The following is a 23,880-nucleotide window of genomic DNA, read 5'->3' as shown; positions in this document are numbered from 1 at the left end:
GGAGCTATAACGACTATTCTACCCACTGCTCTGAAGGAGGCCTGTTGCAATTGCAAATCAATTCCAAGGTATATGTAAATAATTTCCTGATTTCAACATTTCAGAATTAGTAACACATTTCTTCAAACAGTGAGAAATGCCTGGAGATAGCTTAGCAGAAGCTATCCAATTCTTGTCCTGCAGGATGTACTAAGAGACAGAGTCATGGATGTCATTTGGATGTATCTCTTTAAAAAAATAATTTGTGGAATACTAGGTAATTAGTATTGAGGGAAGACTGATTGGCATTTGGACTCCAGTGGGAGAGAGGAGGTTTGCAGGAGACCCTCACTCAGTCACTTCCCTTCTTCCCTTGCTCCCGAAGAGCCTCCTACAGCAGAGAAGCCTTGCTCTTTTTATCTCAGGAAGCACAGCTTTGTGGCAAAGCTGATGCCTGAACCAGCCCCAGGACATGCAGGCCTAGATTCCTGGGTGGAAAGGAATAGATGGTTTCCTCACAACTCCCACCTCTTCCCTCAAGATCTTGCCTCCAAAACAGAGTTTGGGGATTATTGTCTAAGGTTCTCAAGCCATCAAGGGGAAATGCCAGTTGTGTGGGCTGTGACTTTGGGATGAGACCACTGAACCTGCAGAGTCAAGTTGAACCTCCAAGTCCCAACCCCCGAGCGTTCCTGCACACAGGCTGCTTCAGCAGAATGTTCAGGCAGGCGCTCCACGAACCAGCTCCCTCCCCAAACTGCAAATTCAGACTTCCCAAACAATTTTGTGGAGTTTGAAATCTCTATATATACCCACCCTCACCCTCTGTAGGCAGCAGCAATTTCAGAGCTGTTTTCTCGGTGAATTGTTAACCAACTCAGAGCCTGGCAGTGCACCCAGAGTGGGAAGCGTGTGTTGGTTTGTTTCAGGACAGCCAGAAGGAGCTCGGTGGAACTGGTCTGGTGCCTCTGCACTGCAGGTGTGGAGCTGCTGGGGTAGGAAGGGCAGCCAGGGGAAACACAGGCAGGGGCCTGAGCGGACGTGACTGTCCTTACAGAATCTGGTTTCCCGCTTCCCTGCTCAGGCTGCAGATACAGCACTGAGATCCTTGGGCAAACCATGAAACTGAACATTGGAGTGTTAGGAAGAAAAATGGTTAAATATACCCAAACCCTTTGTCGACTTAATGGAAGGGGAAGCAGTATTTACAGCTATTTGATCACATCTCAGAGTGCCAACCCATTAGAATCAACTCATTTCTACCAATGATAGTTGGTCCCTACTATTTGCCTGGGGTATAGACTGAGGAAACAGACTATGTCCCATAGGGTTCAGACTATACTAAGATAAAAAGGGTGTCTTGGGTGAGAAATGTAAAGAATACTTGTGAAACATATCTTCCCTCAATAAAACTTAAGATGTCATGAATCCAGACAGAAAATTATTCAGGAATGAAATACTCTCTGAACAGCAAATTCCCATAGTAATAACAAAAGAGCAATGATATGTACACTTAGTAGAGGTCTATTTTTTGCCTTTCATCTAATGATTTCAGAGAGTTTAGGAGCTGTTGCTGAGTTAATCCTTAGTACTAACCCTGACTCTAACATCTCCATTAAAAAAAAAAGAATTGGCACTAACACTTCAGCATCCCACAGGGAAGAAGTTCTGGAAGCAAAGAACACTCACCCCCTCACAAGCACCAAGCAGCAAATAAAAGACAGTCTAATTTTATTCAAAAAAGTAAGTTGGGGCCCAGAAGAATCAAACCAATGCCCACAAAATGAAAGTCACTGAGAAAAAAAGTACAAGTTTATTTCTTGCAGGTGGGCATGAAAAACTCTTTAATGCACCTTCGGGCAGTCTTACTGAGCTTTCTCTGTCTCTGAAAGGTCCAGAGTACATTCTGGGAAGGCTTGCTTCATTTTCAAAGACAGAATCACTTCCTCCCATTTTCAAAACAGAAAGGAAGACAAATATTTCGTTTCCCTAACATAATATATAAAAGCCACATGATTCGGCTGATGATTTCTAAGTCCTTGGATGGTTCCCCTCAGAACCACATTCATATGAAGGGAAAGGTTATGAATTAAAGAATTCAATTGTTTGCAAAAATAAAGTGACACTCTGCCAGAGATGGAGAAGATCTGGAACGGCCCTGATCCCTAATTACATGGTAATCCGATACTTACCACTTGCATCACCTGGCAGTCTTCATCTTCAAAGGACCTCACCAGTGTTAATGAATTCTTCACCTCCTTTCCTCTCATCTGCTCCCAAAATAGCTCCTCTTTAAAGAAAAGTTGTTCTAACTCTGAGAAGACCTGACTTACATTATCATATCATTTTAGGATACAATCACAACTATCTTTTTCTTTTTGATGTTTTGGGATGTTTCCATTTGCCTTGTTTTGAACGGAGAGTGCATATTCTATGACCCTATAAAACCATTCCAAAAAAAAGAAAAATCACAGGCATACTGGAGCCTCTCTGTGAAAATATTATAATAAAATAATATAGAAGTATTAGCAGAGGACAAAGAGCAGCGATGCTTCATGAAAGCCTCTGAGATATGTGAGCTGGGCCCTAATAGGTAAGCAGGAAGGTGTCAAGTACATAAGAGGGAAAGGCATCCTAAGCAGAAGGGAGCTGCATGGACAAAGGCCCAAGACATGAATGGGCACTGATGGTCCAGAAAAAGGCACAGTGAGTAAGCTAAAGCCCAGGATGGAGGTGTGGGTCAAGGTCATTGGAATGAGACTGGAAGAGTGACTTGATCAAGGTTACACGGCTAAGAAGTGAGACAGCCATGTTTAAACTAGGTTCTTTGGCTCTGAGTTCATTCTCAGTCTAACTTATCACCTCACTGCCCCTCCCTATACAAAGAATAAGATGGATACAAGGAAGTCACCACTTAATGGATGTCACAGGCTAGTAAGTTCACAATTACAATACATGCAACTGACATCTGTTGAATATCTTCTGTGTTCCAGCAACTGTGCTAGGCAAAGTAAACACAAAAGAAGAGGAAGGAGAAGGAGGAGAAGAGAAAAAAAAAATGAAGTTTCTCTTTTTTAATGAAGTCCAAGAAGTCTGATTAAGGAGAGAATAGCCATTTTAACAACATGCAACTGCTGAAACATGGGCCTGTACAGAATGCCAGGAAGCACAAGGGAGACTGGCCGGAGGGAGTCTGACAAGGTGCCTCAGAAGGCTGGCAGTTCCGTGGATGGTGCCGTGGGTACTGCACAGGATCGTGATAATTACTAGCATTTATTAAGCACTTACAGTGTATCAGGCACTGTCCTGAACACTTTTCCCCATATTAACTCATTTAATCCTTGCAACAATTCCCCATGCTACGAGCGAAGTCACAGACAGAGAGAGGTGAAGAATTTTGATCCCACAACATGTAACCAGGAGAGCCAGAATTTAAATCCGAGTTGTTTGGTACAGAGCCCAACCACTACACTATACTGTTCCTGTAGAGGCAAGGAACTCCACGCCTGCTGAAGTCAGGGAAGGCTTGCAAGAGGAGGTAACAGTGCAATCATTCCAAAAATATCTCTGGGAGTTCAGCCATTGAGTGAGGGGATTAAGAGGTTGTCAGGCCAAGGTAGTATGAACTAAGGTAAGCAAGATGAGAGATGAATTGTTTCAAGGAAAAGCAATTACTTCTGTTAGCTGGAGGGTAGGGTGGGTGTTGGGGATGATGAGTGCCTCTAAAGGAACAGGCAGAGAGCATGTTTTAGTTGGGCTTGTTGGTTTTTCAAGGAATAGACACACAAGTTCAAGGACACAAAGGAAACCCATGGACATCCAAGGGTAAACTAATCACAGCCTGGGCACATACAGAGCTGCTCCCTCTTTTGTGGGCGGTACTGCCCCAGTCTCAGCTTCCACCACCATGTTCCCTGAGTCACAGGACAGGGAGGTGGCCTGAATTAGGGTGATGCCACTGGGTCTGCAGAGCAGGAGCCAAATGGGACAGGTTTGACTTAGACATGAGGAATCAGCAAAGGTGTTCCTGACTTGGGTGCACTGTAGAGACAGGACATAAGGAATAAGGAGCAGGTGGGGAGGGAGTTATGAACTGAGAGTGTGTCCCTCCTCTCCCCTACCACCCCCCCAATTCATATACTGAAGCCCTAACTCCCATGTGGCTTTGTTTGGAGAGAAGGTCTTTAAGGAGATGATTAGGTTAAGTGAGGTCATAAGGGTGGGGCCCCAATCAAAGAGGACTGGTGTCCTGATAAGAAGAGAAAGAGACCAGAGTTCTAGCTCTCTCTCCACACACACAGGGGAGAAGCCACATGGAAACACAGAGAGAAGGCAGCTCTCTACAACCCAGAAAGAGAAGTCTCACCAGAAACCAACCCTGATGGCACCTTGATCTTTGACTTAAAGCTTCCAACATAGTGAGAAAATAAATTTCTGTTATTTAATTCACCCAGTCTATGGTATTTTGGCATGGTAGCCTGAGCCGACTATTACAGAGGGAAAGACAATTCACACTTGGATAAAGACACAGTAGATGGATTTAAAGCAAGTCGTGAATTAGAATTGGTAGGGCTTTGGTGCTTTGGTGGAAATCTAAGGTAAGAAGTATGGGGGAGGAAGGAGCAGGAAGGGATGTTGTCCAGGTTTCAGTCTTGCATAGCAGGTTAAGTTGTGGTGACTCTCACTGAGTCTGAGATTTGGGAGCTGGACCTGTGCAGATGGTGAAGGTGTGGTTAGGATTTCTTGGTTGTAAGCGAGGACAGTTCAACTACAGGGATGCAGGGGGACTATAATGGAAGTGGAACCTCATTGAAAACCATGGTCAGGATTTTTTTCCACAAATGAACTCATGCTTTACATTCAAATTCTTTACTCATTTAATACAATGCCTTAGAGATCATTTCACTCAGCATGCACAAACCTACATTATTCATTGTATCTACAGCTACTATTCTGTTGAATAGATGAGACATAATTTATTTATTCACCATCCACTTATAGAGTTAGATTGTATCCAATAATGCTCTATTACAAATAATGCTTCAAAAACATTCTTGTGTATTTTTCTGTGTTTAAAGACTAGATTCTAGTAGAAATGAATTGCCAGGTTGAAATGGATGTGCATTTTGCATGCTGATAGATACTGCCAAATTGTGCTCTGAAAAGACTGTACCAATTTATCCTTCTAGCAATAGAGGATGCATATACTTGTTTCTTCATATCCATATGTATGTTTCTTAAACTATTTTGAGTCATAGACCCCTTTAGATTCTGCTAAAAGCTAGGAATCCTCCTTCAAGGAAAATACACAAATGTACATAGAACGTTTTGTGTACAATTTCTGCGGGTTACAGACCACCTGCCAACCCCCTAAAAATCCCTAAGCTTTATATTAAGGGCCCCTGAAAAGAGGTGTTCGAACGGGTTTCCCAGTCTAGGCCAGTAGGTCTTTTTTTTTTTAAGATTTTATTTATTTATTTTTAGAGAGGGAAGGGAGGGAGAAAGAGAGAGAGAAACATCCATGTGCGGTTGCTAAGGGTAATGGCCTGCAACCTAGGCATGTTCCCTGACTGGGAATCGAACCTGCGATACTTTGGTTCACAGCCCGCGCTCAATCCACTGAGCTATGCCAGCCAGGGCTCTAGGCCAGTAGGTCTTACTCTGAGCTTCACATTGAAATCACCTGGAGAGCTTTGGGAACTCCCCATGCCCAAGCTACTTCCCAGACCAATTTGAGCAGATTCTCTAGGGAAAGGATCTAGGCATCAGTTGTTTTTGCAAGTTTTCTAGGTGATTCTAACATTTATTCAATGGCAAGAACCACTGCAATCTAGGAGAGGCCTGTAGAAGGACTTTTTTGAAAGTAATTTGAAGGTAGGAAACCAGAGAGTGTACAAGTGGCTCTCAAGGGCTTCAGACCTGGCTGCAGGTGCTTTTATGATAATGAGTGAGTGGAGGGGGTAGGGACAGGGATCTGGCACTGATACATTTTTTTTTCATTAGGAAAATGTTCCTGGTGATTGTGAGGTATGGTCAACCTCGGGAGTCACTGTGCAGTGTGATACCTGCTGAAGAGAAGGAATCCCAAGGGGTGAAAGTGGAAGGAAGAAAAGTCAAACGTAACTCAAGAACTTGCCACTTAACAACCATAACCAAAAAGCAGTGCCATTTAGTTAGCTTCAAGCTGCAGTGGTGGGAGGAGTCTTCATGGAGAAGTAGGACCTGAAGCTGGCCTTAAAGAATCAAGACAAATTGGATCAGTAGAGGGGCGGAGAGGAAGACTTTCCCAGTCGGAAAGAAGTCTGTAGTTAGGGCTGGTTCGAGCCTCCTCACAGATCCTCCCATCTTAGGCTCAGCTATTGAATAACAGGAAAGGTTACCTTCCCTGGTCCTGCTGAATTGACTCAGCCAGGCTCACTCACTGGGCTCCACGCCCTCAACCCCTAGCCCCATCTTTCCTCCTTTCCTGTGCTGGTTCTTCCTTTTGGGTATGCTTCTTTTTCTCCTAGGCCAGAGGTTCTCAGAGTCAGGGTCCGGGAACCAGCAGCATCAACATCACCTGAGAATTTGCACGTTCTTGGGCTCAACCTGAACCTGCTACATCAGCCTGCTGGGGGCGGCCCAGCACTCTCTGTTTGACAAACCCTCCAGGGAATTCAGATGCATACTCAAGTTTGAGGGTCAGTGTCATGGAGACTCCCAGCCATGAGTCCTCCCTTCCCAGCACGGTTCCCTCTGAAGTCTGCTCCCACAGAAGGCTGGACTCATGTTAGGGAGAGCAATAAAGAATGTTGGAGCCCTGGCTGGCGTAGCTCAGTGGATTGAGCGTGGACTGGGAACCAAAGTGTCCCAGGTTCAATTCCCAGCCAGGGTACATGCCTGGGTTGCAGGCCATAGCCCCCGGCAACCGCACATTGATGTTTCTCTCGCTCTCTGTCTATCTCCCTCCCTTCCCCTCTAAAGGTAAACAAATAAAATCTTTATTAAAAAAAAAGAATGTTGGGAAATTAGACTGTAGCCAAAATACAAGGAATTTGGACTTGAAACGAAAGAAAGGAGCCATGACTACTTCTTAACCAGGGGGAAAAGTATTAAAATGGTGTTGGAGACCAGCTAACAGTATTTTAAGAATGCAGGTTGATCCCAATCCCCCTGAAAGTATAGGCAAAACTAAGCATATGCATCTTTTGAGGAAGAGGTTTCATAACTTTCCATTTTCAAATGAATTCAAAATGATTTAGTAATCACTGCTAAAGAGGAAATTATTTTATTGCTAAATTATATTAGCTTTTGAGGCAGTGGTGCTCAAAGTGTGGTTAAATTAGTACTAAATTGTCTGAGCTATGTGTTAAAAATGTACATTTTTGGACTGTCCCCTTAGACCTACTGAATCAGAATCTCTGGAGCCGGCACCCAAGAATCTGCATGTCAAAGAAGTTCCCGAGGTGGTTCTGGTTGATTCCGATGCACTGTAAGGTCCACGAACTGCCCCAAGCTTTCAGTCTCAAAAGCCAGTAGTTCCAGGAAAGCTAAGTTACCAGTGAATTTAGAAAGCATGTGAGCCACTAAAGTGTGGGGCTGAGGCACAAAAAGCCTTTCAATGACCAAAACACCACAGAACTGGGGACATGAGCCAGAGTAAACACTTCCCTGGCATTTCGGTGATCATCCACTGAAAGCTGTATTCTATATGCCTTTCCATACGGACAGCAAAAGAGATCTGAAGTGAGGTTCGCCCTCAAACTCTGACAGTTCCATTCCGCTTCCTAGAGCTGGATGGAGAATAAGTTAATGTGCTTTTCTGTGGCAGATGGAAATGACTACCAGAAAAGCAGAAGGAAAACTCTTGACCACGTGAACCTGCTAGAGGTTTGCCCCTCCCTGGAGTCAGGCCAGGCATGTTCCTGGAGAGAATCTTCTGGGCTTCCTGCCTCTTTTTGCATGTGCTTGGCAGGGTTTGCCCAAATATCCACTGATTACATATTTTGACTTATGAACTCTGCAATATGTAGTACTTAAACAGTAAAGCATGTGGGACTGTATTCATGAAAATACACTCCAGTGTAAAGAGTTTTCTTCTGGACAGTGGAAACAGAACTGAAGCACCTGGCCTGGTGAAGTGTTAAGAAAGTGTGTGTGCTCTGGAGTCCCACCCCCAGTGGCTCTGTGCTGTCGGGCAAGTTATTTAAGCACTCAGGGTTTCTACTCATCTGGAAAATAGGGGCAATCCTCACATATACCTGTGAGAACTTGAGAGTGTTCATGTGAAAGACCAGACCCGCAGCAAACATTCATTCAATGAGAACAAGGAAGAAATATGGGGCATATATATTTTTCCAGATTTCTGTGCTTTCTGAACCTTCTCCAGTGAAGACTGACTACTTTTGTAAACAGGAAAGAATGAAAAACAGTTTTTCTTTGCTTTTTATACATAAGAGAATGAGCCACAATGAGAGACAAGACAGGAAAACAAACAGATGCAGTCCTCGGCAGGGGAGGCTGTTTTTATTTGGAGTAATGACCACCTGTGACCCCGGGGGGCACCCTACTCAAAGCACAGACTGTAGGGAGAATGAGCATGAAGAATTGTGAGTACTGTACTGGTATCGGCTGGGCCCTGGCTCTGCACACCTAGACCCCAAAATGGAGGGGTTAGGTCCTCTCCCATCAGGCGCAAAGCCTGGCTCTCCGGCATCAAATTAAAGAAATAGAACAAACACATCCCAGGGCCTCTTTACATATTCAGATAAACCCATGTGTCTCCAACAGTTAAATTAAGCTTTCCTAAGAAAAAGTAAGTCAATTAGTTCAAAATGTGGGTTAGTGCTTCTGGGTATTTAAAAGGGGATTTTTTTTCCTTTTTAGTTCATTTAGAAACATAGCCACAGGGCAGGTATATACCCACTCCTCAGCACATCCTGTGAATTGCTACCATATACCTAGATACTAAATTCTGACATCTAGAGCTTCAAAATCTGGCCCTCAAACTTTCTCAAAGTTAGGAAGACATTAAAATAGGAGCTTCCACATTTTCTTGCTTTGCCCTTTGAATTTATATCCTTTACCTTCACCATCATTACTGATAGTCATCAGAGGGTGCTTGACATCGCCACAAACACGATTCTCCCTAATTGAATTTCTTCCTTCATCCAACAAACACTTACTCTCTAAACTTTTGTAAACAAGGATAGGTCTCCAAGACATTGTGAAATGTAGTTCTGGAGCACACTTTGCAACATGCCCTTCAAAACTCATCTGTCCAATTTATCTAGATGCAATAAGCCAAACTTTGCCAAAATACAAATCAAATTAGACTTTCTCAAGGAGATGAATTGCCAGAAGCAGTTACTGGGTCATAGAATATGAACATTTTCATGGCTTTCTTAAAAGGCTATCTTAATTGGTACTGACAATAAAAAATATGAGAATAACATTTTCATACCAATATTAGAGTATAAACTGGGTTTTTTTTTTACATCTTTGTTTTATTTTGCTTCTACTAAGTGAATAGGCTATTTTTAAGAAAAATATATGGCAGGTAGTTTCAGGAACATTCTATGTTATGAGACACATGTAAATAGTTTCTCTACTATTTAAAATACATGTATTTGTTAGATGGCATTAACACATATCTTTATCTCCTTTTCTACCTCAATTAGTATTGCAGTGACATTGAAATAAACGTCATTTAATAAGACTAACATCCACTTCAATCCCACATAACTTTTAAAGACATATGACTAGAAGATAAACTACTATCATTATTAATTTTGTTTGATTTAACCTTGACAACTTTTGCATTTGATTTCTTTACTAACTAAGTAGGGTTTCATTATCAGAATATTATAACGGATAACACACTTTCAGGCTCCACAAAAACACAACTGACTTATGGAAAACTACATTCCCCTAATTCATTACTTGTTTTAAAAACATCTAGGAGACTGGTAGGTGACAAGATTAAGAATTACAACTATGAAGTAGCGATCAGAAACTGAAAATTCCACTCCTGTCAATCCTTGTGTTAAGTTCAAGCTGACCTGTTTTTGGACAAAGCATCAAAGATAAAAATAGGTAACACCCTCACTGCTCCCAGGAGACTTGGACAAAACAGCCCAGGATTTCAATAGAAAACACTCCAGTTTAGGCCAGTTCAGTTTGTGGGCATTCCTTTGCCTCTAACTCTTTTACTGTCATTCTTCTAAGACACAAATTGGTTCTTACTTCCAATATTCCAAGAAAATAGTACCAGTTGTTTTAGGTGCCCAGTGACAAAAGTGACACTGTTTCTTCCACAGTACCCACAGGGCTCACACTCCAAGGCCTCAGCTTAGAACTATTCTGGCTTCTGAAGATTCCCAAATCAAATGGCACACTGATATATTTTAAGGAAATTGTTCCCTTGAAGGTTTTTTTTCCTTTGGTTCCTAGACTGAAAGTGGTCAAGAGGCTCAGGCATGGGCCATGGAGCTGCGCCTTCCTGCCCTATGAGCTCTTGGAGACATGGCCGAGTGGCCTGACCTCTGTGAGGCTCCTGGCCTTGGTTTTCTTATTTATAATCAAGCCTTAAAAAGTAATAGCTGACAGCTGAATGTTTAGGAATGTTCCAGACACTGTGTTACATCCTTTACTAATACTGATCCATTTAGTTCTCACAACAGTCCCACAATGTAGGAGCTATTATTGTTATCATCCAGAAAAGAAAATGAGAGAACTGAGACATGAAGGGGGGTGGGTAGCTGGTAAAGCCAAGGTAGCAGTCACACTCAGGCAGTCTGGTTTCATCAAAGATGGAGCTTTTAACTCCTCTGTTACATAACCTTTTGTGGAGGTTAGTTCTCTTTCCACACGTACATGTTTGCATATTCATTGTCTACTGTGTGCCAGCCACTCTGCTAAAATATGCTACGAAACTGGACTGGAAATGAACCAGACCTGCAGTCATCAGTAAGGCATAGTTTCGGCTCTTCTGGAGTTCTCTTTTCTTCCACTTTGTAGAGTTAGATTGTATGGGTTCTGTTTTCATCTGAGCTCAGAAAAAAGATGATCTTTGATTGAATTCAATAGAATTGAGTAGTGAAAGTCGGAAACAAAGATATCTCAAAATAGCTTCAATCTGAATTCATATGTGACCTCCAAAATACTTTAGGAATTTTTTCATAATCAAATGAAGAAAGCCTAATTTATAGGTGATAAACTAAAAACAGTTGGTGAACTAAAAAGTGACTTTAAGTGATGAACCAAAAGTGGGCCTGGCCTCTGCCCCCACGAGCCCATACAATTCCATGAATTTATCAGTTTAAATCCTCCCAGCCTACTCTCTTAACACACAGATACCTCCATTCCCTGACTTCTCACTCACTTCTGCAATAATTTCCTACAGTGTGTTCTCTACTACAGAGGGGATTCCTGGTAAGGAAACATTAAGCCAAAACAGTCATTACATCTTTTTTAACTTGTAAACAACAATGTTGCCTTATAGTTACCTTTTGTCCTGATTTTCAATATGGAAATTCAGATCCATGTTATTTCAGGTTTTCCACAAAAAAAATATTACTTGCTAAACACAGGATTTTCCTAAACACGGAGCCTGTTTATTCACTCCTTCAAGGTCAATGACTGGAGTGCTCACCAGGTCCCAGGAACCAGCCTCAACCACAAAGGTATATTGGTTTTAGTAGAGGAACCAGGCAGCTAAAATGCAGCTACATCAATTACATAGCAGATGATGCTTGGAAGACTGGAAGGCAAGAGGAGAGAGAGCGGAATATGTTTCTGGAAAACATAACCTTTCATAAAGTGTGAATCTGAAAAGGGAGTAGGTGATTATACAATGAGGGGGAAACTGTGGAGCAGAAAACATTTTTCCTTCTGAAACAGTCATGTCACTTCCTTCAAGTAATCTAAGAAGTGGAGAAGCACACATACATAGATGGTACTTTATAATTATGATGATAGAAAAATACGGTGCATCTCGCTGAAGTTGTGAACATCTTAGTGTTGCTTACAGTAAAGAATTCTGACAGTTAAATAATTGCAACAAATGTTCCATACGGCACTGGAATCATGTTATATAAAGAAGCGATGCATTCTGCACAATAAAGAAAGTTTTCTGACAAAGAGGCCAGCTGTCAGTTGTAAGTGGTGGGCTGAACGCACTTCATGATAGGGCAACATCAAAGGGGAGGGCTGGGCTGACAGGCAGAAGTCAACCAGTATTACCTCTCTACCGAAAGAATGAAGAGAAAGCTTTTTAAACTTCTCTTAGTTCGGAATGGTGTATATGGAAGCACAGGATGTTTTTAAGGGATCATTTCTTAAACCTCCCCTATGAACTCAACTGTAATTGTGTATTGTTGGGGTTTGAAAATTAAGCAACTTGGCGTGGCGGGAGGGGGGGGGCGTTGGGAGAGGGGTAAGTTTATAACTGCTTGGTTTTTCTGGGTGTTCTTCCTGGTAAATACTAACCTAAAGAGGTCTTTTCCAATATTTGATGACGTATCATTACGGGCAAAAAAATTTGGTAGCGTTTCAACAGCCGGTACCACGAAGCAGATTCGGTCCCGTATAGTGAGCCCAAGGCATACTTTCCCAGGAGCGTTGTTCGTATCTAACATAACCGGGAGTCCTGCGGGTGGTTTGCAAACTGTCCAGGCAGCATCTGAAACTGTGGTTTTTCCAAGTCCGTTAAAACGTTATTTGCGCTTGGATTTTTTTGATTCTGCTATTCTCCTCCCCTGCCCCCTGGCTTTTTCCAGTGAAGACCTGCCCTGGGGGATATTTTGTCCTGGGAGCTCAAAACTATTTTCTTTTCTGAAAGTAAGTTGACGTCAACTGGGAGCTGTTTTTGGTTGCTTTGTTTCCCGGAGCGTCTAACCCAGAACTTTGCCTCCGGTAAACTGCTAACAATTCAAAGCAGCTTGTCTGGCTGCGAGGAGAGCTGGGGGCTGGAGTGACCCCCGCGGCCCGAAGAAGTGGGGAGACCCGGGGAGCCCCTTCCCTTCTGGGCTGGAGCGTGGGCCTGAGTCCCCAGTGCAGCCGGGAGCACAGCCCCTCGGCTCACTGCTCTCGCGGCGAGGGCCTCCTGGGAGCAGCCCCTGGTAGGTAACTTGCCTGGCTCCCCACCTGAGTTCTCAGGAAGGCTAAAATTTCCCGCCGGAGCGTCCCGGAGGCCAGGAAACCTGGGAGCATCCCAGGACAAAGGGCCAGCCTTCCAGAAGTAGCCTTATGCGACTGGTGTTTGCCAGCTCCTGTGCGCGGGTCCGCGTGTGCGAGACTAACTTAGTTGCGTATTGCTCTGGGCTCCCGGGAACAAACACTCCTTTTTACAAACTGGGGGAGGTGGGGACAATGAATGCAGTTTGAACAAAGCCTGCTGCACCTCGGGGACGATTCCTTAGGAGTATAACCTCCGAATTCCTAGCTTCCCGTGACGGTTCTCTATAGAGAGAAGGGTTGGGGTGTGTGTGTGCGCGCGCGTGTGTGTGCGCGCGCGCGCGCTCGTACCCCAGAGGAGCGGGAGGGGGCCCACGAGGCAGGAACTTGCTCCAACTTGTTCACACCTGGCGTTGTTTCCCTTACGCCCCGCGCCATCCAAGGCGGAGAAGGCACGCGGAGGACGAGGGGCAGATCAGTGGAAAAAACACCATCAACTCCCACTTAGACGCTCTCGAGGCACAGAGACCTAGTCTTCCTTCTTTATTTTTTCTTTTTCCTTTTTAATTACAAAATGAGGGATGCATTTCTATTGACGCGTCAAATTATGAACTGCCCAGGAGAGGGCAATGGGCAATTGACAAGACTCCCACAGTCGAACTGCACAGAATTCGGGCTGGGAGGCAAATGCTAGGGCGCATTCGAGGAGCTGGAGAGGCTGCCTCACAGGAGCGCCGGAGTCGTGCTTCTCGGACCTCATTCCGTCGGTTCCCCTCGCCCCTGGGGCTCGAAGGTGGCCAGCACGCCAGGGGACACTCGGGCAACCGGAGGAAGAGAAAGTTAGGATGCACTACGAACTCCGGAGCTGGCCTGCCTGTGCCGCCAAAGTAAACAGCCGAAACCTCTGGCAGCTCTGGGGGAGCTGCCCCTGGGCCGGGACAACGGGAGGCGGCGACGGAAGGGCGCAAAGCCTGAGCATGCCGGGGGCGGGCGTTTGGCTGGAAACGGGGCACAGTCTTCTATGGGAAAGTGGGACCGGGAGAGCTCTTTGGCTGCCTTTCCAGTTTCGCAGGTGTCCGCCCCCGTGCGCCAGAGGCAGCGCAGCCCTGAGGGCAAACGAATGGCTGTTGGCAAACTTGGAAGGCGAGCGCGCTCAAGATCCAAATTGCCAGAATTGTGGCAGTGGCGGGGTGCCCAGGACCCTAGTTCACTTTTTCCGCCCGCCCGACGGGCTTAGGGACGGACAATGCTGTAGCTCCAATCAGGTGGAGCGTCTCACCAGTAGCAGCAGTGTCTTACTGCTCCGAGACAGGGAGGGCGGTGGCCTGGGCGGGTGAGGAGGGGTCCCTGAGGTACCGAGCGCCTCTCTCCGCGTCTCCACTCCCTACCGCCCCTCCCAGTCTCTTTCTTTCTCGCTCCTTCCCGAGGCTGGCTGGACCCGCGCGGACTTGCCCCAGACCTACGGGGAGCGCCCCAGGTCTTTAATGACAGCTTAAAAGTGGCTGTTGGAAAAGTCGAAAGGGATGAGGCTGACGTGGGGCGTGTTTCGCTCCTTTGCAAGACTCGAAAAGGGAGCTGGGAGCTGTGCGGCTGGCCCCAGGCCCCCGCGCCTCGCCGCCAGCAAGTAGGTGGGGGAGCCGCCGCCAGCCCCATCCCGCTCCCAAGCCTCGCCCGCTGCGCCCTGGCCGCGGGCGCAGAGAGGGTGCGGGGCATCGCCGTGCCTTCTCCACCCTGCTCATTAACCTGCCTGCTCCACTACGCTCTGCGAGGCCCCAGACACGGGCTTCTCGAAGCAGTACCCGCGACCCGCTCGGCGCAGCCGCCTCCGCGAACCCCCGGCTCCGGGGGGCAATGAGGGGGCGGTGGAAGGGCCACTGCTCCTCGGGCATTACTTAGAGAAGCGAGACCGCCCCGCCCTCCCGCCGGCCCTCCCTCTCTCCCGCCCGGGCCCGCGCGCCACTCCGCCAGAGGGTAAGTTGGGAGTTTCTCAGCCCCATCGACAGCTCTCCCTCCTCTTTCATATTTTTACCCTTCAAAGTTTTCCTAGGATTGGGGAGAAGGGTGGGGGAGGAAGAGGGTCCAGCCATCCTCCGTTCTCACTCTCTCCCTGTCTAACTTTCCCCACCTCCCCTCCATCCCTTGAGCGCCGCTGCCCCTCCGGAGCAGCGCTCCAAACTGACAATTGAGCGCGGCTCCTTTAAGAGCCCAGCTTTGCCTCCCGGTAGCTGAAGGTCATTAAACACAAAAGCTCTCAGCGCTGCGGTCCAATATAGCGCATGCGCCCTGCCCGAGGACTGGCAGAGAGACGGCAATATGGCGAGAATGCCTGGCAGCGGGGACTGTAACACCAGCGCGGGCGGCAGCGCCAGCGCCGCCGCCGCCGCCGCCGAGAACAATGGGGAGCGGGGCGAGGGCGAGCGCGGTGCAGGGGGCCGTGGCCGCCGCCACGGCCGCCCGCACTACTGCAGCGCGGGCGAGGAGGAGGAGGAAGAAGAGGAGGAGGACGAAATCCAGGAGGTGCGGATAACGGGGGACGAGGAGGACGGAGGTGGGGGGCTGGAGGACGACGAGGAGGAGGAAGAGGAGGAGGAGATGGGGCTGGACTGGGACGAGCCCCTGGAGCCCGAGGACTCAGCCGGGGAAGAGCTGGAGCCGGAGCCGGTCCATATGATCAATATGGACCAGAGCGCCGCGCTGGAGCCGGAGGCACCGCCGCGACTGCTGGCGCCCCGGGCCCGCGGCGGGCCTCCCGGGGACGGCCCCGAGCTGGACCCCGACGTGCTGCAGCGCCCCGAGCGGGCCCGGCTGAGCGAGAACACCCGGCTGGCCACCCGCTACGCCGTGCGCATCTTCCGGGAGTACCTGAGCGAGAAGGCGCAGAGCCCGGACTTCGAGACCATGGACAAGGGGGCGCTGTGCCGCGTGCTGCGTTCCTTCTATGCCGAGGCCCGCTCCAAGAGCGGCCAGCTCTACAGCAAGTCGTCGCTCATCAGCATTCGCAGTTCCCTCAACCGCTACCTCAACGAGCCCCCGTACTGCCGCACGCTCGACCTCACCAAGGACCCCGAGTTGCGCAGCGCCAACCTGACGCTGGCCGCGGTCATCCGCAAGCTCGAGGAGCAGGGCGCCGGGCCGGTGGTGCAGAAGCAAGCCATCACGCGCGCTGACCTGCGCAAGCTCTACACCTCCAGCGTCTTCAGCACCAACACGCCCTTCGGGCTGCTCAACAAGGTCTGGTTCGAGACGTGCATGTATTTCTGCACGCGCGGCCGCGAGAACCAGCGCGAGCTGGAGGAGGACTCTTTTGGGCTGGCCATGGATGAGGACGGCCGTAAGTTCGTCTACTTTAAGTCCCTCGGGCCCTATCACAAGTCGCGCTCTTCGTCGTGGAGTAAGAAGCGCGCGGAGAGCAGCGACGAGGAAAACTTGCCCCGCATGTACGAGACGGGCACTGAGTTCTGCCCCTATGCCAGCTTTGTCAAGTACCTGTCGAAGCGCAACCCTCTCTGCAAGGCGTTCTTCCAGAGGCCACGGGACCACTGCAGCGAGGGCGATGTGACCTGGTATGAGAACAAAGCCATCGGCAAGAACTTGCTGGGCACCAGGATGCAGATGCTCTCCAAGGCGGCCAAACTCTCCAAGACCTACACCAACCATTGCATCGGCGCCGTCTCCATCGCCACGCTCAACAGCATCGCGGGCATCGGTACCAAACTGGGCTCGCCCGCCCTGCAGGGCTGCTATGCCGAAGCTCTGAACGGGGCGGCTCGCCACCACTCCCACCACCCCTCTACACATCCCTCCCATCACCACCGCCCCCAGCCGCCCTCACTGGGGAACACCTATATCCTCCCCAAAGACAGTCAGATCGGGCCGGACGTGAAATCCGAGGCTGCGCCCAAGCGCGCCCTATACGAGTCCGTGTTTGGGTCGGGGGAAATCTGCGGCCCCTCTTCCCCCAAACGACTTTGTATTCGCCCCTCGGAGCCTGTGGATACGGTGGTGGTGGTTTCCGTGAAACACGACCCCCTGCCTCTTCTTCCAGAAGCCAATGGGCACAGAAGCACCAATTCTCCCACCATAGTTTCACCTGCTATTGTTTCCCCCACCCAGGTAACCAAACTAAGCTCTATGCATGAAATGTTTCTTTGGTACCACTTGGAGACTAATTTATGCTAATACAGGTCTGGGTTGGGGGAAGTTTGAAAAAGCAAATATACTGAATCAGATTTGATTTCAGCCTTAGAAGCTTAACTCTTGGTTCTTTTCAGGAAAGTTTACACCTCGCCTTAAAAGGTGTGCGAGGGAAATCGCCCTAACAATCACTGTTTCGCAGTAACGCTAAAATCTTCAAAGTTCACAGAACAAAAGCAGCCCTTACAACCTCTCCATCGAATGCATGAGTTTTATAAGGTGAAGAGTGCAGGAATACTGTACATATAAAGGAAGCAGTTACTTAGAATATATTTGAATAAAGTAACCATTAAAATAGTCTATTACATATTCACCATAACTTATGAAATTAGAAAAGCAGTCATACATTATTAAAGAGAAAACATGCCAATCCCACTTCCTGTAGGGGGTGGGGAGTGGAGAGACTGGCAGTTGAGTGCCAGTAACATGTAGCTGAATGTAAAGTGATGTCTGGGTGTAGTTCCCATGAACTAAAGTCAGTCGTTGAAGTTATTAGATGGGAAGGACATCTGCCCTACCAGCCAGGCTTTGATTTGGAGCACGTGCCCGGTGGTGCCCAGCATTGTGGGCACTAAAACATTGCTGACTTTCCCTAGTCCCATGGAGCCCCCCATCTAGGGGGTAGATAAGCCTTACAAATATAGATGATTAAGACAAACAGCACAGGAGTGTAGCAATAACAACAAAGTAAGAGTTGTAGCCCAGAAGCTGAGCCACCTTGGGCAAATCAGTTCACCTCTCTGGGCTGTAGTGTCCTCATCAAAGATAAGGGGACTGTTTTGACTTTAAAATTATTTCATTCTAAGCAATACCAAATTCTAGGTTGAGACTGGGGGCTTAAGTGGATGTGTCTTATGATTTTTCCTGGAGGAATATATTTGCATTATTAAAATGATGCTCATCTTCTGGGTACTCTTCTCTAGGAGTGAGAAACCAGAGGTCTTTGGGGGCTACGCTCTGTTCTGCAGGCAGGAGCAGCCCCTGGAGGTTTTATAACTGTGACCTCTCTGCCATCAAGGAGAAGTAGGAATTTGGTCTGTGAGTCTGGAGGTGTAGTGCAGGCCTTTCAAGGAACAAATGTCAGGTACCCCAGTGCTTTTTCCAAAGTAGATATTCCAGTTCTGGACAAACTGACCCTTTCAAACATTTACCAGACAATCAGCAAGCCTCAAGGCCAGCGGTGAAAAGGGCTGCGGACAGTAATATAAACACAAAAGTTCTCTAAAATACCGGAGACCTGTAGGTTATGTGTCTTTCTTCCTGTACTTCCAGTGTGTGTAGTACATTTCTGACAGACCAGGAGGTTGTTTTAGGGAGTTTTAAGGATGGAGGGGAGAATTTTCTCTTCTTTGGAGAATTTGGGTTTGCTTTTTCTTTGAAAAGCAAAAATAAATGCTCACATTCCTCCGCTAAAGTAAAAATCCTTAAAATGTCCTGGTTCAAAATAGCATCCGATTAAGAATTAAAAGCCTAAGAGAGTTTTTAAAGTATACATCTGCTTGGAATCATAGCGAAACAGTTCGTCTGAGACCAGTGTCATTATAGAATCAGGACGTAACATCTACAAAAGTTAGGCCAGGTTTGCTTCATTGGCTGTGTTTTGGTCTAAGGAATGCAGCGGCTCTGTCACAGTCTTTTATTTTAACCCAGTGAGGTAAATCAGTTCTATAAAGCTGGATACCGATAAAAATAAAAGTATTTTTCTTAAATTGTCAGTTAACCCCTGAGTTACGTATAGATTTCAGCATCCATATGTTGGTTGTATTTTCACTCTGGCTCTTAAACTAAGTCCCCTGTTGTTAAAATGCTACAAAAAGTTGTGCTTATTTAGTAGTCAGCTTTTCATTTATGTTAAAGTGATTTTTTTAAAACCAGCATTAAGAAATGTACAGGAACTCTTTAGTAACTGTAGAACTCATTTTATGAAGTCTGAGAATTCTGAGTATAAAACAAATGTTTTGAGTAAAAAGCTGGTATGAAACTTCTACTTATTAAAATCACTGTAACCACTGAGGTCCAGGGCATTTCCTGGGGATTAATAACTGGACCAAGGCATTGCTCTAGGTTGTCAACTCCTCGAGCTGGCCATTCCTCCCCAAGAAATGCTATGTGCACTTTAAGTTTAGTCTTTATTTCTTAATTATCAACATAGGCTATCTAACCTTAATCCTGACTGGACCTCATCCAGTGGTGTGTCACTGAATTCCAGGTTTGACCATGTTATTCTAGACTGTTTGGTAATACAGTGACACCCTGATGATGCTTTAATTCTCGTCTAATATTGCAAGTTTCTCAAAAAATGAAGAGCCTGTTACTTTAAATTCATTGACTTTTTACTTCTTGAGGACATTAACAAGTGTGTCATTTATGGGACTGGTTGAAAAATGAGTATACTTGAGTAACAAAGGTTATAGAATTCGTGATTTTTACTCATGTGAAGTGTGCCTGGGTTTTATTTTTTATTGGAGGAGGGGGTTGTGATGGTTGCTTTAACTGATTCATTCTTTTTTAAAGAATATATGGCTTTTTCTTTTTTTCTTTTATTTATTGATTTTTTTAGAGAGGAAGGAAGAGAGAAACATCAATTTGTTCTTCCACATATTTATGCATTTATTGGTTGATTCTTGTATGTGCCCTGACCCGGGATCAAACCTGCGACCTTGGCATGTCAAGATGACACTCTAAAGTGATTCACATTTTAATTCCCGTGAATGGCTGTGTTCAAAGTAGAGGGTAGTTTCAGTTCCTTTTTCCCCAGTGAGCTGTTGTAATTCAAGATGGTCCAGTTATTGGTGTAACTTCCTAGCTCCCAAGTGATCATTTAAGAAAGTTTATCAGGCCCCTCCCACAACTTTATAGCTCTTCTCTTTGCATGAAAATACAACATTTTTCCTGCCTCAGAGAACAGTACTTCGGCTTAGATGGTAGAGATTTCTAATGTTAGTCTTTATAATTTACACAAAAATAGAATACTAATAGGAGCTTAGATTTTAAATATAGTTTTGTTGCTTCAGTTTTTATAGACTGTGCCTCTCTCAAGTACCAAACAAAAATGTGAACTTTAGCTTCAAAGCTGCAAGTTGCACTCACTTGACCCTAACCCAGATTATTTCCAGAAATACTTTTAAGGAACTCTGAAAGTAGAAAGTCCGTTAGTGGAAAGATTCTGGAGTCAGTGGTGCATGCCCACAGTTTCTGTTCCATTGTCTTCACTGGGGGCCAGAGTTGGTCCTTACAGTTTCCAAGCTGAAAATTGGAACAGCCTCCCTGTGGGGCACAAGCAGTCAGTCACTCTTGACCTTGCCTTTGAGAAGGCAGATGCTGATAGCACTGGGAAACCCATTTTCATTCAGATTCAGGTACTACAGTAGGGGGAAGGGAACAGGAATATTCAGTCTATTTACTTAATGGTTTTATTTTGGCATTTGGATACTAGGCAGGAGGGATACTCCTGTCTACTTTCAAGATGGATACAGAGTTCTATAAATTTGTTGGGAGTAGTGTGTTTCACAGCTGTAGCGATTATAAGAACTTTTTTTGCAATGGTTATCTGGAGCTATTAGGATTAACTGCTCTGTTTAAAATGGATATTTTCCTGATTTTTAGTGTTACTTTGTGGCTGTATTTTTATTTCTGCTGGAAGAATGTTTGCTCTGCTTTATAGAAAGTTCAAATTGGTGGAGAAACGAAATGTCATTCAACATTATGTAACTTTTTTCATTCATTCAGGAAATAATTACTGAGCACCTACTAATCTCACTCTTGGGCTAGGAATCTATAAATTAATCTATTTTCCACTTAGCAAGTAGTCTCATTGACAAGATTTTTTCCTCATTAAATATTAAAACTAGAACAAAATAAAAAAAAGTTAAAAGGTAGTGCACTCAATGTTTTGCAACAGTTATTTTGGGAAAGAAATCTGTACTTTTACATGTTGTAATCAATAGTCAGGTGTATTATTTTAAGTTGATACAGACCCACATGTATATCAGCTCACTATCTATTAAATCTGATCCAGGAAATAGAGAAAGAAGCGTTTGCTGCCAAAGGAGAGAGTGGATCCCATTTATGTCCTTGTGTCATCCTGTTTAAAAGTCTGGCTCCCCTAACCAATGACACTCAAAAGGCCATTCTCTTGTCATTGCTTATGGATTCGAAGCAAGAAGAACCCCTTCTGCTAGCACTGCTAGCTGTAGATGAGATCACTTCGGCAGGTCCTCCCCTTGGCTTAGGCTGGTGAAAACTCCACTCCAGTCATTTAACAAAAAGTTCAGTTTCAAGTTATCTTCTGGTTTCGTAACTGCTATTTTAAAAGCAAAATCTATTTAGGAGTTAACTGTGTGGTCGCCTATGTTGAAAATCTTAGGGCCAAATATACTAGTAATCTGTGGGTCTGTCAGACACTCAAACTTTAATTTCTAGGACATAATCTACTTCTCTTGATTGATTATTCACTGTAGTATACCAGGTAGTCAGGATGCCTTTTTAAAGGCTTTTTTGGAGTATTTAGTTGGGGATGGGGTGGGATGTGGATTAATTAGTCCCAGAGGGTATACTGGTCGACCTTGATAAAACTAAAATGAAAGAAAATATAACTCTGGGATTTGACACATTGTACTGATAAGCTCTTGGGTGTTCTAAACATGCTGAATTCAACTCAGCCACTGTTACTTGAGCCTCTTTCTACCTGCTGAGTGTTGCAGAGAGGAGCAGGGACCAGTGGTCCTCGTCCTCCCTCGAGGTTTTTGGAGGGCTGGCAAGTTTGTGGACTGCAAGCCGAAGTGATTCTCTGCTTGCTACATGAACATCACAAAGGAAACAGATGAACTTTAAAAATTTTAAGCTCTACAAAGTTTCAGGCTCTGTGGTTTTGCAGATTGATGGAAGTTTCTCTTTGCCTGCTATTGTCGTTTGAGAGAGGATGGGCTCTGAATGGTGTTGAGTCTTCGTAACAGAGAATGAGCTCCTATTCTGTATGATCCAGAAATCAGTGAGTGTGTAAGCCATGTGACCACACACTACATACACCTCACTACAAAAAGGGCTCTGGACTAAGATTAAACCTGCCAATGAGGTTGTATTACCTCATACCCATGGCTGTAAACTAAACAGCAGACCGCAGTTTTATAACCCTTAGAACTACAGGAAGCCCAACCCAATGTGACGTGTTTTAGGTTTTCAGCTAATTCTCCACGTCCTTCTGTTCAATACTCCCTTTACTGTCAGACTTCCTTCCTTTCAGCTTATACTTCAGCAACCTGACATAGATTCTTCTTGCTCCCTAAAATGATACATTTATATGTGACAGTAAACTTTCATTAGTGACTGATATATTTTTATTCCTCATATCCTAAACTTTGCCCAAATCTTGGCTTTCAAAAATAATGGAAGTAGGAGCATCTTAAAATGCTGTTAGTGGAGTGTCTCAGCTTTAATTGGAGTTTTCACCACAGCAATGTGCTTTGGGCTGCTTTGGGAATCCCAGCAGGACCTTTCTTTTCCTGGTAACCCTCTACATTCTGAGATTTGCGGCTCTTCACATTCTGACTCTCCAGGCAGTAAGTTGGGTTGTTTTTAATATGTGGGCTACAGAGAATTCCTACATGTGCCCCTCACACCGAAGGAGCAGTGTGGGGATGGTCTCCCATGTTGAGTATAGGGTCTGGCACAAATAATGCCCCTTTTTTATTACAAAAATCTTTCATTACAAAATCATAAGCATGTAATTCTGTAACATAACAATGTCACACTGGAGCACACCATGTGGTATTTTAGGTGAAATGTTCAAATTAAAACTATAAGTTATCACGCCCATATTACTACCCTACCAACCACACTCAAGCAGGCCTTACTTTTGCCAGACCCTGTATAACGTTGGAAAACTGAGGACCTTGGGGAGATCTTAGGAGAAGATGGGGAGGTGCTAGAGCAGCTCAGTTAATCCCACATCACCAGCCCATTCTCTGCCCCTCACCTCCTCAGCCCCATCGCCGCCACCGCAGTATAGACATTGAAAATCTGTGTAATGCAAACCTTCCCTGGGAGTATCTAGACTCTGTTGTGCCTTGAATTCCTGCTCTCCCTAGCCCCCTGGTAGTGAGCACTGGAAGACAGGCCCTTTGATATGATCTGTTTGGGAGGAGGTAAAAATGTGCCACCTGAAAAGGCTGACAGATTTAAGAGAGCATTTGGTTGGAGGCTTCTGAGAAAAAAAGAAAGGAATTTGGAAAGGAATGCTGAAGGATGACAAAGATAAATGTCGCTTCCTTTGTGAGTAATTTGATTACCAAATTAGAATGTCAAGACTGGTTGGCAGATTGTAATCATCAATTTCTAGTTTTACACCATGTCTCCTGTCCAGGTGAACACAGTTTAGTCAGGTGTCCCACCATTTAATCCCCATTTTTCCTCTCTGAACACAAGAAAAAGGGAATTATTATTTATTTATGGCACCTATTTCCATTTGGGCACTTTCTTTTTTATTTATTTTTTTTTCTGGGGAGGGGGTACTTTCTACCACATGCCAGAGACCTAGCTAGTAGATACACTGTA

General features: G+C 45.6%; 1 protein-coding gene across 3 annotated transcripts in view; it reads left to right on the top strand.

Annotated features, from left to right (window-relative positions):
- Nucleotides 1-23,880, top strand: part of KCTD1 (potassium channel tetramerization domain containing 1) — a 181,114-nt gene that overhangs the window by 75,165 nt on the left and 82,069 nt on the right. Inside the window, exon 1 of one of the 3 annotated variants that reach the window (XM_045849895.1) lies at nt 14,757-15,105. The exons of 1 other annotated variant lie outside the window; for it this stretch is intronic. Coding sequence is in view for 1 of the 2 variants with exons in the window: in XM_045849893.1 (XP_045705849.1) it covers nt 15,448-17,247 (1,800 nt within the window). In the remaining variant the exon portion in view is untranslated. One more of the 3 variants, XM_045849893.1, reaches the window with a different exon arrangement.

The sequence above is a fragment of the Phyllostomus hastatus genome, unplaced genomic scaffold (genome assembly GCF_019186645.2).
Source record: "Phyllostomus hastatus isolate PE091 unplaced genomic scaffold, TTU_PhHast_1.1 phas_contig_80, whole genome shotgun sequence".
NCBI lineage: Eukaryota > Metazoa > Chordata > Mammalia > Chiroptera > Phyllostomidae > Phyllostomus > Phyllostomus hastatus.
This window is presented reverse-complemented; position numbering and strand designations above follow the sequence as displayed.